The 13981-nt window shown below is 44.1% G+C and overlaps 4 protein-coding genes across 10 annotated transcripts; 3 read left to right on the top strand and 1 right to left on the bottom strand.

Annotated features, from left to right (window-relative positions):
• The first annotated feature begins 167 nt into the window (after positions 1–167).
• Positions 168–3436, top strand: LOC105274992 (WD repeat domain phosphoinositide-interacting protein 3). The gene is made up of 6 exons (XM_011331560.3): positions 168–631; positions 1135–1311; positions 1423–1680; positions 1764–1965; positions 2026–2249; positions 2330–3436. Exons 1-6 carry the CDS (start codon positions 562–564, stop codon positions 2434–2436), a joined length of 1038 nt encoding a protein of 345 aa, XP_011329862.1. The 5' UTR covers positions 168–561; the 3' UTR covers positions 2437–3436.
• Positions 3263–5878, bottom strand: LOC105274993. 3 transcript variants are annotated; one of them, XM_011331562.3, is made up of 6 exons: positions 5641–5878; positions 5192–5349; positions 4912–5086; positions 4660–4745; positions 4455–4590; positions 4110–4303 (listed from the first exon to the last, which is right to left on the bottom strand). In XM_011331562.3, exons 2-6 carry the CDS (start codon positions 5270–5272, stop codon positions 4110–4112), a joined length of 672 nt encoding a protein of 223 aa, XP_011329864.1. In that variant the 5' UTR covers positions 5273–5349; positions 5641–5878. The 3 variants fall into 3 exon arrangements, with proteins under 3 accessions (XP_011329865.1, XP_026830284.1, XP_011329864.1); XM_011331563.2 differs by having other exon boundaries at positions 3263–4303; positions 4912–5069; positions 5192–5878; XM_026974483.1 differs by lacking the exon at positions 5641–5878 and having other exon boundaries at positions 3263–4303; positions 5192–5272.
• A 160-nt stretch (positions 5879–6038) lies between these two features.
• LOC105274994 (UPF0193 protein EVG1 homolog) lies at positions 6039–7670 on the top strand. The gene is made up of 6 exons (XM_011331565.3): positions 6039–6440; positions 6528–6659; positions 6768–6898; positions 6991–7087; positions 7152–7298; positions 7444–7670. The coding sequence occupies exons 2-6, from the start codon at positions 6563–6565 to the stop codon at positions 7668–7670; spliced, it is 699 nt and encodes a 232-aa protein (XP_011329867.1). The 5' UTR covers positions 6039–6440; positions 6528–6562.
• Positions 7671–7895: 225 nt separating this feature from the next.
• LOC105274995 (sorting nexin-8) lies at positions 7896–13603 on the top strand. Of its 5 annotated transcripts, none has more exons than XM_011331569.3 (9): positions 7897–8234; positions 9008–9135; positions 10536–10668; positions 10737–10939; positions 11032–11149; positions 11276–11735; positions 11851–12067; positions 12213–12401; positions 12699–12840. In XM_011331569.3, the coding sequence occupies exons 1-9, from the start codon at positions 8210–8212 to the stop codon at positions 12780–12782; spliced, it is 1557 nt and encodes a 518-aa protein (XP_011329871.1). In that variant the 5' UTR covers positions 7897–8209; the 3' UTR covers positions 12783–12840. The 5 variants fall into 5 exon arrangements, with proteins under 5 accessions (XP_011329873.1, XP_011329871.1, XP_011329870.1 ...); XM_011331568.3 differs by having other exon boundaries at positions 7899–8234; positions 12213–12521; positions 12699–13603; XM_011331570.3 differs by having other exon boundaries at positions 7899–8234; positions 10737–10927.
• The last annotated feature ends 378 nt before the right edge of the window (positions 13604–13981 follow it).

Below are 13981 nucleotides of genomic sequence, written 5' to 3'. Positions count from 1 at the left end.
CGCGGCCATTGCTGCTTCGATCATGCCGCGCTCTCTCATTGGCCGTCGCGTTTGTCACTATCAGCTGGCCGACGTCGATCGTACGGTTGGCACTCGTGAAAATCGTGACGTGAGATGGCTCGCCGTACGGTCGGTACGGCGTATCTCTCGTATCTCTCCTCTGAAATTCTGAATCTCGACAGCTACAAGCTGCACTGCGTTTCGCGTACGTGCGGACTCGTATCGAGTATGGAGTAATTGTCGAACATATCGAACCGATCGTTTAAAAGATAGGAATTTTACCAACTGTTCGATGCACGATCACAACGTTAAGGAGATAAAACGTGAGGTTGGCTGGTATCGTCCGAGGTGACGAGAAAGAAAGGAGAGAGAGAGAGAGAGAGAGAGAGTGCGTGTGTGTGTGTGTAAGATTCGTTAAGCGTACATGACGCAAAGCGTACGTACGCTCTCGATTACGGTTCTCTCGTAGCGGCAGGGAAAAGCGCCGCGTAGCTTGCCGGCGAGAATGGCGAGAATGTAACTGAATATCTGGATCCGAATGTTTTCATGAACGAGTGACCCATGATGAACCTCACCACGGGCAATCCGCATAGTAACGGCCTGCTTTACGCTGGCTTTAATCAAGACCAAGGTACGTCACTCGTGTCCGACAACGTTTCTCGCACGCACTCTGCTAGATCCGCTTTGCTAGCCGTGTTTAACCCAACTGTTCGCATCGTGTTTACGTTTACTACAAGTGTTAGCGTTACTTCAATCTCGATTCTGTGTGGCTTTACGCCCGTCGGTCCGTGTCCATCCACGCTGCAGCAGTAATTCGATCGCTCACGGACTGCGCGATGTTGTCCGCCTCTCTTAACCCTTCTCCTCGCATGAGCATGCACGAGCACGGGCATGAACGTAAAGTAAATACCCATAACTTCATGCACGGAAAATAAGTTGGTGCGATATCACATTCGCATGTGTGTTTATCACGCGTGTTTGTATCGATGCACATACGTGAATATTGTGAATAGTCTGTAGTCTATAGATAGTAGTAGTTAGATAGTGAGTTGATATTGCTAAAAAAAACAGGACGTGCATACGTAAATACAGATTAAAGTATCACTCCGGTTGATGTAAATGACGCATTTGCAGGATGCTTCGCTTGCGGTATGGAGAACGGCTTCAGAGTGTACAATTGCGATCCACTGAAGGAAAAAGAGAGACACGATTTCAGTGATGGAGGTCTTGGATACGTAGAGATGCTCTTCAGGTGTAATTACTTAGCATTGGTTGGCGGCGGAGCAAAGCCGATGTATCCGACAAATAGAGGTTGCGAATTTTATTTTCATTTTGATCGTTCACGACGACATCACCGTGAGAATCGAGGAGAGGAATCGTGCTGGCTGAGCAATGACGTCAATTACGCTTTCCTGATTACAGTCATGATATGGGATGATTTAAAAAAATCTCCAGCAATCACCTTGGAGTTTAATGCACCTGTAAAAGGAGTGAAATTGCGGAGGGACAGAATAGTGGTGGTATTGGAAGGCGTTATAAAGGTTTACACGTTTACGCAGAATCCACAGCAATTGCACGTGTTTGAAACTAATCCTAATCCACGAGGATTGTGCGTTCTGTGCCCAAATAGTAATAATTCTTTACTCGCTTTTCCTGGGCGAAAGAACGGCCACGTTCAAGGTAGAGGAACGACATTAATGCACTCGCGCGTATATTATTATATCTAACACTACGTGCGCAATTACGTTTATCTTACGTTTCAGTTATAGATTTGGCCAATACGGAGAAGCAACCCTTGAATATAGAGGCACACGAAACGCCTTTATCTTGTATAGCTTTAAACCTACAGGGCACTAGACTGGCCACTGCCTCGGAGAAGGGTACTTTGATAAGGGTGTTTGATACGCAAAGCGGCAGCATGATCAACGAATTGAGAAGAGGGGCAAATCATGCAAATATCTATTGGTAAGAGACGCGAGACGGAACGCACGGAACGCTCTAACTAGCGCACGCTTAACTTTGCAGCATAAATTTCAATCACGATTCCACGTGGTTGTGCGTCGCCAGCGATCACGGGACTGTACACGTGTTCGCCGTCGAGGATCAAAAGTTAAATCGTCAATCTAGTTTAGCGTCCGCTACGTTCCTGCCAAAGTACTTTAGCTCGAGTTGGAGCTTCTGCAAGTTTCAAGTGCCAGGCGGTCCGCAGTGCATGTGCGCGTTTGGTCAGGATAACAATAGCATCATAGGTAAGCAAACATTAACGTACCATCCATCGTACAACGTACCATGCATAAGCTTAATCTCACGTTTACCATTCCTTGTGCAGTGATATGCGCGGACGGTAGTTACTACAAATTCGTATTCAACAACAAAGGTGAATGCACGAGAGACTTTTACGCGCAGTTTCTTGAAATGACGGACGACAAAGCGTGATCGAAGAACGTGACGACGGTAGACTCGACCGATCAGAGAGGGAGAGAGACTGCTTTCGTGGTTCTTTGTTGTTTTCACGTATGTCCGATAAGATCGAGAGGTGCGGAGAGAGATACGTTGCAGGTATACGTACAATATATAAGACTTCCAACATGCGGGCTGTTTAGATAGAAATGTTGTCCGCACCACCGGACGATATAATAGAGGACCAAATGAAGAGTTTTATTCATTGTTGCTAATACCTGATCGTTGATTGTGCGTGTTGTATGTGCGCGGCTTTTTGAAGAAAGAAATAATAGGAGAAAGATTATTTCAACCAAGCTTGAAAAGCGCATCAGCAGAGACTGTGTCATAAACTTGTTACACACGAGCCTACTCGCTGGCACCTAGTAATAGAAGATTGAGTTTTTAATAACAACAAACGGAACAAATACCTCGGGTAACACCTGGAAGACAACCAGGTGCGAATTACTTGTTGGTACGATACTCACGTTTTCTTACATAAGGATGCTGCTGCAGCTAGTTTGAAAGCCATAATGTCATTATGGCAGAAAGCGAATAATCATTTCCCGTAGATTTACAATGAAAGCTTCACAATGCAATCATGTATCATCCCTATTGATCATATGTTTTGTAGTTCCAATTTTCGTTTTTTCGGAATTTCGTTACGTAAATGCGTTATATCCAAGTTACATACATACACGATATGTAGGTACGTATTATACATGTGTGTATACGTATAGCACTTGGCAGTTTCCGGAGATTCGACAATTGTGCGTATTTTTTTCATAGTGGAATCACGTATATCACATCATACACGTATGTACGTCGTAAGAGTATTGTAATTTTTATTTTCATGTTTTTCCATACATTTAATATGCATATACGCAAGTGATGCTACACTTTATATCGGGATATTGCCGCAAGTAACAAGAATTGTAATTCACAAAAGAAACTTGAGTTGGACGACAGATACGAAATAAAAGTAATGATGTCACGACTCGGAGTCCCGCTGTTATTTCTCTCCTGACATTTACGATTCGTCAGTGTTGTTGCATCGACCTTCCGAGCGCGTACCATGTACTAAATTCAGTCTTGCGCATGAAAGGTAACGCGCCTCATACGCGTATAGCAGTGAGATTAATTTTGGAATTGTCGCGTCAAATCTGCCAAAATCCGCCAGAACGCTGACAGCAGACAACGGATTAATCTAGTACGTACGTGCGTACTGCGGAGATGCAGTTTTCCGATTAAATCGTTCAAATACGATACTATAATAGTATCTGTGCGCCGAGTTAAAAGACTCGCCTTAACTTTAGCGGAGGGAGATGTAAAACTAGCAGACAAGTATGAAAAGCACGACCCTTTTGCAGAACCTGTTGTGAACTTTGTACAATAAAATCCTTGTAGTTTAACTATATACTTTTTATTACGAAACCTTGCGGTTGCTCTTAATGAATTTCTTTTCCTTTTCGAGATGGCGCAATGTTATTTGTCGGAATTTTACACTCGTCTCTACATTGCCGTTCCGACTTACGACTTACGACTTACGACGTCCGAAACTGTGATCTCTCCTCGATCTCCCAAATTTACCATGAGATTTCGGCCTCATCCTCGTTAGTCAAGTTGGAACGAGTTTCCCGTTACCTCGTCTTTTCGTTGTGATAATATTTTTAAAGCTCGTACGGCTTGTTCGCCGAGACCTGGATCGCCTTTGGAGCTTCCAACGGCACCGGAACAGCGTATTTTCTTTTTACACCGTGCACCTCGTGCGTCAGCCCCTTCTTCGTCTCGAGGCTCTTATAAGCACTATATACCACGAACCAGACATAAAAGCTCATGATTATCAGGAAAAAGGCGATTAGACCTGGAAATGACATATGATTATGATTTTTCTATATAATAATAAGATAATATTAATAATATTCTTCGGTGCGATAAGAAAATGTGATGGGGTGAAACACGTGGCGCAGAATTGGCGCGAATTCTGAAGCATTTTTCGCCCAAAGATTACGTACGTTCGTAAATACCAGCTCTCCCGCCTAAAATGGCAATGAAAGGACAGTCTTCCTCTACTAGGAATAGTGAGATCACTAAAGCCGATATGATGGTGATCTTGACCATCATCCAAGGTGCCATAAAATGACGATTGCTCTAAAACAAATAGCAAACGTTGACAGTTAAGACCATAAAGCATAGAAAAGTACGTGGATATCGGGTTACCGTGAGAGCTCCATAGAGGAGTAACATTGTAGAGATAAAGTGGATAATCGTGATGACGAGGCCGCAGTACATTGCATATACCATTTCTGCAAAAATTCATATGAAATATATAAAATAGGCTTTTCGGACATATTGTTACGCGCGTGTGTGCGCGCGCGTGGCTGTTGTATAATAAATAATATAACAAGCAATGCTTTCGCCGTTTGTAACGTGTTACTGTATGCGCGGATATAATAATATTTCTCTAATAACCGGTTGCGTTGTGATGCGCGAGGTCCATCTTTTTAGTATTGAGATGGTTCGACGATATCTCCTCCAAAGCCTCTCTCTCGAGAGCATCCTCGGTGTCCCTTACCACCATTTCTTGAATTCCCATTGCGTGCGCCAATGCCAGAATGAAGAATATCATACTGAATCCAGATGAAAACTGCGTGTTCACATTTTTACAAAAATTACATTCATTGTAACACACGGATTAATTGTGTTTACGAGGCACTTGCTAGAGAAATCTTGTAGAAATTGTAGAAATTACCAGTTGGAATATGGCGATTAGTATTGTTCCTTGTCTCAAATTGAAGTAATGCAAAAAATTCTTCAATAATCCAATCTTCATCTTGATCTCTCGAGTGTCGGAGAAGTCACTAGTTGCTCAAATACTCCGAAATACACACCACCTTTTCCAGAACTGCCCTGTACGTGTACGCGCGCGTGTATATATGTGTGTGAGAAAATTGATAATTATTATCTATGTAAATTACTATAAAAACAGTGGTATACGTATATGCATCTATACTGTCACTGTGTGTTTACGCTATTCACGATCCCAAGATCGGACGTGAGTCTCTCGGTGTGAGTTATCGCTCAACTGTCAGTCCGATTTTGGCACCCCTCGACAATCCTCGACGTCGTGTTCACGACGTAACATGACGTTCGGAAGTCGAAGTAGCGGTAGCGCGATGCGAATCCTACTTTGTCGCTTACCCGTTCGTCGTGGCTGCGTGCCGAGTATGCTTCTATAAGCTCTGTTAAACGACACCACCGTTCGTTCGCAATCGATAACTCTCACTGGCTCGCACGGCGAAAACGTGAAATCTGTACAAAGTTCACGCCGAGGAATCCACGAGGCGTGCTCTTGGTCGCGGATCAATCGAGTAAAACGCGTTTCGTGATTCGATGCTACCGTGGTCGCGATGTGTCGCGCTTAGAACGCGCAAAACGTCAAAGTGGCTGCTAACGCACCAAGGGGATGGAGCTTCGTCAGTAGGGTCCGCTCGACAAAGGCACGCATGCGCCACGTACATGGCACGCACCAGTTACCTCATCGACTGTCCCTTCTTCGAAGGAAATGTTACCATTAGACATTTTACAGAACTCATGATCTGAGCTTGCAAATTTCTTTTTTACAGCCGACAATTTTGCGGATCGATTGATCGCAAAGCACAGCCATTTCTCGATTAAGAGATATAAGATGGATGAAGACACTAGAGGTGTAACAAAAATCTCGGTAGAAATTCAATCAAATTTTATTTATGCGGGAAGATGGAAAAAAAGATTATAAGAGAAATGAAAGAGGGTTTAAGCGACAATAACACGCTCTTGACAAAATGTGGATAATGCGCAACGCAACGGACAACAGGCTGCTATTACGAATCTTGGTTTGAAGTTAGTTCGATCAAATCGAGTCATTTTTGTCAGAGTAGTCATAGAAACGTGCCGCGTGCGCGCGCGACCCGATGTTGAACGTTGAATCACAATCGCGGGGAATGAAGCATGCAATGAAGGTGTGTTGTGACTAGAGCTGTAGCGAGCCACGAGGCTCGTGGTGATTTGGTCAATTCGCCGGCAATTAACCAAGCTGTTTTCCGTAGAGAGCTAGTGCGGTTTTATACGGTAACTTTGAAAAATGGATCGAAGATATCAGAGGGTAGGTCTGGGAGTGGGCGCGTTTCACAATCCCCCAAGAGCGAGATATAGTGATGAAACGAAAAATCTGATCGAGCGTAAGTACTATTTACTTGTGTCTATACGAGTTTAATAGAGTCAACAGAGTAGTTAATAGATATATATATATATATATACATAATATAATTTCCTTCTTGATGACTCAGTGTTGATGGAGGAATCAAAACTAACGGTGTTACAAAAGAAAACTATTCAAGAAGCGGTGGAGAAAGGTGAATCCTTACCACCTTCCATCGACGTGATGAAAACAAATCAAGATTATGTCCAAGATGATGGAGTAAATATTTTAATGCTGTAGCGTACGTCATTATCCGAAGATGATTTTCCCTAAAGATAACCGCCTATAGCGCATTCTCTTGCTTGCAACAGATAAGACTGCCCAATACCTGGAGAAGGCGTTCACGCGACACGATCGTGAGTAGCGGTGCTTACGAGAGGGAGCAATACAGGAGGACAGCGCCTTTACGTAAGTACATCAAAATGACAGGGATCACAATTCTCTTTAGATACGATCAATTTTGTACAATTAGCCAACAAGGAGAAACAAAAGCGTCACTTGGCATGTATGATGGCTTACGGAAAGGATATGCCGGAAACACCTCGTGGGCCCAAGATTCTTCATGGGATTAGACGAGATCCGCAAACATCTGAAAATGTGCAGGATCCTCTAAATGAATGTAAGTTGTCGCGATTCGATTGTACAGAGATTACAGAATGATGTAGAAAACGAGCAACGGGTTTGATTGATCGAAAAAACGATTATATAATAACGAAAAGAAGAAACGTGTTTCTTTTACTCGCTTTCTTTGCATTTCTTCGCAGTGATACGAGGGATTCGAGAAAGGATGGATTTCTTACGCGACATGGAGAATCTCGGATTGGGAAAGAAATATCGGCCCATGATGCAGCAAGAGATTGCGCAAAAAATACGGCTAATCGAATCGATGGACAAGCGGACGTGCAACCAGTTGCGAAAGGAGATTCGTCAATTGAGCCACGAAAGACCATCACCAAAACCATTCCCACTCGGAGAATTCGATGAAGATTGATCTCCGCAGTTGCGGAATGTCTACAAGATAAAAATAAATACGTTTGACAGATCGATTTACGCGCGAGAATGAAACGATTTTTCCGCAATTGCTCATATAGTGCATGTCGCAACGCGATTCTCGAATCATAAATGCCGCTTTGCTCCGCGTTTCCGCTATGCCGCTTCGCGCAAATTCCGCGCCGGGACGCCGCAATCGTGCGCCGAGGATCGTACACGGCCACGGCGTTCCGTCTTCCGTGTTGTCGACAGTTGTGCGCCGTGCGGCGGTCGTGTGTGTCGTGGCATATCGCGTAACGTCCTCGTCGTCGTCGTCGTCGTCGTCGTCGTCGTCGCGTTTCCGTTGTGGTCGTGGTTGACGTCAACGTGACTTAACGCTATCCGCACGCGGGTGCGCGGAACTGCAAATGCGAGTGCACGTGGCGCAACCACCTTTCGAAATTATCGGCGCGTGCCGATACAAGATCTGAAAGCGTGTCGCTCTTGGACACCGCCACGACGACCGATTCTTTGCCACCGATCCCGCGCGGATGATCCAACATGGCGTCGACCGATCTGTCGTTCGGTAAATGATGAGCGTGCTCAGCCTCGTAACGTCCTCGCGACAAGATTTCCCGCGAGGTGTTAAAACGCTCGATCTCGCGCGTTTCGCGACCGTCTCGAGACATTTGCCAGATTCGATCGGAATGTTGCAACGAGATGGAAAATCTTTGTTATTTCCTTAGTCTTTCGCCTCTGTCTATCGATGTTGTCTCGGACAATGTTCGAATGTGCTTTGGCACGGAACAGTAGCGTTTTTCATTGTCTTGATTGTGAAAGACAATGAAGAAAATTGCACGTTCAAGGATGCGTCCTGTCCGTCGATAATCAGCTGATCTTTCGACCGTCTTGACGCTCGCGACGTAATCATGCGTATGACCGGTCGACTCGACGATGATAACGGTAACGGTGCGCCGCGTGTTTAACACCAGCTGAGGTATCTGACGTTAGCGTGGCAGAAATTTCACTGTTGTGAGCGTCCTTCTTTCCCGTAGCATATGGACGTGTAAGCAAATCTGACCGAGGAACGTTGCAAATTGCTTTAAAAGCCAAAAGTTATCGTATACGTGTAATGTAACAATAAATGTATTTATATGAGATCACAATTCTTTCGTGATTCTACCGGTTTACCATCAATCGTATTCGCATAATCGCATGTCGCATACATACATGTATATGTATATATATATATATATATATGCTCTCGATCGATATATGCTCGCGGACGCTTCACGAGAGCGAGCGAGCCTGTTTCCTGTTGCGTCTCTCTTACGTTTTTCTCCCTCACAAATTCCCCAGGCTCTATACCAGCGTTCTACAGAGAAGTCTACGAGAAGATCTGCTCGCCCACCAGCGGAAACGTCAAACTCGAGGTGTTCAAGTCCCTCCTGGTCAAATCGCGGCTAAACGGCTCCATTGTTAGTCAGGTACGGCCACCGGGATATCTTTTTTGTAATTATCATTTTTAATTATTTCCAATTAATACAATTTCACTTGTTATTTCGGCTCTGATCCGTTAGTTGCGGTATTGCTTGCGTCATTCTACGATTAATCGTTCTCTTACTAAAACGACATGCACTCGACGCGAGATTAACAGTTTCGGAACATCTTCCGCCTCGTGCGATAAGAATTGACGTTAACCCATTTCTGAATCTTCAATCTTTACGTATACATATATGTCGACAAGTGGCTACATAAATATACCACTCTAAATTCAAATATTCTCCAAGTGTCGCATCGCGGTAGAACTTTATCATCTTTAACAACACGCCCGTCGATGATAGCGCGTATGGACGCCCCTTCGTAATGATGCAAGATTACGTGGCAGGGTCAACTGTATCGTCGTATACAGCCTGTTGGCCGCACAACTACGCGTTCATAAACATGCGTTCCAGCATGTTCGCGACTGTCAGTAGCATTGAAAAATGTTGACCTGGCGGAATAAAGATGTACAGGAATGTAAAATAAGAAATTTCAGAATATCTATTTCTATCAAGTCGATAATGACTCTTCTTTTTCTTTCTTTTTTTGCAAAACATCAGAGCGGGCAATATTTTCTTAATTGTCTGAATCAGAGTGTGTGTGTGTGTGTGAAAACAAGTACGATACAGCAGCCGCATGTTTTAACGTACGACACACGGGTCGTCTTCCTGTTAGGTGAAATCATTTGATTGCCGTCTTCCGCATTGGAACGCAATGTACGTCTACTTTTCTATCTGAAAGTGCTCCGTAATAAAACGGTTAATAAAACATAGGAACCTTGAATCGCTTGATATCGCGAGTAAGCACGATTCTTTTCGTCAATTTTCTACTTCTCCTTATTTTCTATCTATTTCTTGCGAATATATCGATTCGCATGCGTGATCAATCTGCGCGCATTTTACATATTACGTCGCGATCACGACCGTTTTCCTCGGAGAGATACACGTCTCTCTGTGCTAGACCAAGTCCACGTACGTTCGCGTATGCTGCTCTCACTGCAGCCTGCGGTTTCCCCGAGATAGACGAGACGAGAGGTCGAGGGAAGCGAGCAAGGGTACCGAGAGAAGGAGACGCCGTGAATCGAAACAGAGGTAGAATAACGCGGCAAAGTAGAAAAATCCTCTCGGAATGCAGTTACTTTCATTTATGGCCTAATCCTTAGGCTTCATTCACAGAGAGTACCGTTATCACGGAACACGGTGTACACTCTCTGATTCTCTCTCAAGATATTATCTCAACACCGTGACAACAAGGGGGACCAAGAAATATATCATTGCCGCGATGCGATTGCGGTATACTTGAAGCGTGTCCCCTAAAACGGTTTTCTCCTGCGCTTTCTCCACAGATATGGAAGTTGGTAGACAGCAAGACGGGTTATCTCACGAGGAGCGGTTTGTACAAGGGCCTCGCGCTCGTTGCCTTCGCTCAACAGGGAAAACAACCGAGTGACAAGCTTTTGGAAAACTCTGAATCTCAAGGTTAATTGAAGCAGCTCGAACTTGATTGCAATTGCAAATAAATACGCCCTGTTTGTCGGTATTCGCAGAATTACCGGTCCCTGCGCTGGGTGATCTGTCGGAAGTCACGCTTTTGGCACAGAGACTGCACAGAGGTAATCCCGCCAAGCTGAGTCACACGTACTCGGACATATGCAATCTAGACACCATCGAAGTGAATCTCGTTCCCGAGAAGAAGGGTATCTTTCTCAAGCACGTCGAATATCAAGTCACCAGCAAGGTATCGTACAGTGTATGCATATGTGATATTATTCCGAGTACTCGCTACTTTTCCGTTTCAATGAAGAAATTCCATATCGTTCATATGAAATTTCACATTTTTAGAGATTCAATTCTGTGGTCTACAGGCGTTACAATGACTTTGTGTCGCTGTACGACCTCCTCCTGGCCCGATTTCCATACAGGTTGATACCCAAATTACCACCGAAGAAGATCGTGGGAGGTAAGCATGCCCTATCTGGTGTCAGGCCATATCTGATATCATACATAACTTTTATACGTTTACTGTAACTTGCTAACTTGGTCGATCGATCTGTAGTATCTGTAGTATCTGTATTTTTCTTTACAGCGGATTCGCAATTTCTCGAAGAGAGACGGCGCTCTCTCCTACGATTCCTCACGCTAATCGCTCGTCACCCGGTAGTGAGCGAGGACCCGATCGTACAATTCTTCTTCACGTACACTGGCGATGAGACGCAGCACAAGATTCGCGAAGTGTTTAGGCGCGTGCCGGACGAATTCGCGACGTCGGAGCTGTCGTCCAGAGCGAAGGAACTGGTGCCGCCCGAGACGCTGACCGAGTTTGCGAATAGTCGCGATCAGATTCGCGTGATACTTCTCGGGATTTCCCGGTTGAAGCACATCGCCGATGGTCTGGCAATCAGATCGCACAATTACGCGGTCGACATGGCCGAGCTCGGAACTCAACTCAACACTCTAGCTGCGGAACAACACGGTACCGGTGCTTGGATCACCAGCGGTTCCAGTCTCTGGCAAGACATGAAGAAAGGCTTCCACGCAATCTCCAAGTAAGACTATATCTATCGTGAATAAACTTGGAGCTTCGAACTTGATATATAAATATATGTATAGATAAGGACTGAAGAAATCGGAAAATTCTCAACATAATTACGATAATTACAGAGAATTCAACCTGCTGTCGACCAGAGCGCTCCAACAAGCGGTTAGAGAGGAGACCATGGTCTGCGAGAGATTAAATCTTCTGCTCGACATTTTAGTCGCACATAGAATGTTGTGCGAGAGACACGAACGAGGTGTCAGCGCCGATCATCAACGCGCTCTGTCCACGATGTTGTCCCTCAAGAAACGGCAGATGCAAGGCGTCATTCGTGGGACCGACGTACGTGCTTATTTAATATCGTTATCGTTTGCCGGTAAATTGTATTCGATGCGTAACTTATCCGGCAATCGTTACTATATTATCTTGCATGGAAGGTCGCTAAGTAGGTGTTTTTTTTTTTTTTTTTTTTTCATGTTCGACGCAGGCCGACACCGTCGAGTATCTGGAGAACAAGATGGTATCCCAAGAGTCGGTGATCGCCAACGTCGAACTGAGAAATTGTTTCTCGCTGCTCTGCATGCACATGGAGACCCAACTCGTGCACGCGCATCTCGAGATACTCGCCACCGTGCTACAGAGTCTCGTGAGCGTGCAGATCCGCGGCCATTCCGAGGTAAATGTCATTGTTCAATTCCATCAATCGATTCTCTCGCCATGTCGAACGATGTCGTTGTACTTTTCTATTGATAAACATGTTCGTTTCGCATACGCGGAGAGACGCAAAAAGACTTTGGTGAGTCGTTCTTCTTTTTTGCTTTCTTGTGTTCTGCTATATTATTTTCTACGTGTTTGCATGTCTGTTAATGGTAAATGTTTAAAGATGAAATATGACACTCGTATTAATGTCTGCGTAATGGAAACGCGTGAGCGAACGGATCGAGATCGCTAATCTTGTCCATCTTTTTTGCAGTTGGCTGAAGTGTGGAAACTAATCGAACCAACGATAACGAAATATTTACCGGAAAAATTGGCGAGTGGATCCAATGGAGGATAGCATAAGAAAATCTTCTATTTCGTCCCGCGGGATCGCGGGACCGTGCACGATCCCTGACTGACATGACCATCGACCGATGTGGAGAATGTGGAGAAAGAGACTTGCCCGCGCGGTATTTCCTAGATATTTATCGTCTTGGGTCGATTAAGCTCTCGTGTATGTTGTAACGCGTGTTTTTATACATTCCTTGTTGAGTACTTAATATATTTTATGAATTACCAATGATATTTTGGATTCTAATCGTTGTATCGCTCTGTGTACATAAAGACTTGTAGGTTGTATATACACCTTGTATAGGCTCCTGTATCTGAATACCTGAGCCAATTGTTAATATACGTATATACACATATAATACATAGTACGTACACTCGTACCTACAATTTTTAACAAACAAAGAACTCGTAGTGTGCATTTTGTGATGCACACTTTCGTAACGCGCCTTTGAAAAGTAATCTGAAAAATCTTAGGCGCGTAGCCACGTTGATCGTGGATGCAATACGTTTTCTACGTACAATGTCTCGGAATTGTACCACACCACACATCACTCTACGTAATCGAATACTCGATTTTAACAAACTTTTCGCACAAATTTAGATTTATCGACATTATTGCCTCTTTTCAGAAGAAAGATGTAAAGAATTAAGAAATTTTCGAAAACCCAGTGTTCAATCAAGTCTTTTTATTACGAAAACTTAATTTTTCTGATGACTAACAAGCTTTTAAATGCAAAAATCGACATTAGTTCTGAGATGTTCCGCATACGATACTCATGTTTGTGCAACATAATGCTAATAATAAAATATATTGTTATTATTAAATTATACGTGCAATGTTCATTTCTCATTCTCTTCTTTTCCTCCCGAAACCCAAACTACTTTCCACCTACCAAATGCTCTTTCGAATGCTGTTTCGTCACGTTAGATTCGGAAGATGTGCGTGTGGTGTTTGAAATTTCAGAGTGATACGTCGCACGCGAATGATTATTATCGCGAGGAGATTACTATTACGCGGATCCTTTTTCGTCGTACTTGAATGACAACGTCATCAGATAACGTTCTGTTCCTCGACGCGAGCAATTGAAAGCTCGAGAATAAATCCCTCGTGCGCATCTCCTCATTGTCGAAGAGTCGAGCGGAAGCTACGTAAATCCACGCGAGAAAGGACGGGCTACTGAACATTGCAAAGGCAATTTTCTCCGA

Source organism: Ooceraea biroi, chromosome 1 (assembly GCF_003672135.1).
Source record: "Ooceraea biroi isolate clonal line C1 chromosome 1, Obir_v5.4, whole genome shotgun sequence".
NCBI lineage: Eukaryota > Metazoa > Arthropoda > Insecta > Hymenoptera > Formicidae > Ooceraea > Ooceraea biroi.
This window is presented reverse-complemented; position numbering and strand designations above follow the sequence as displayed.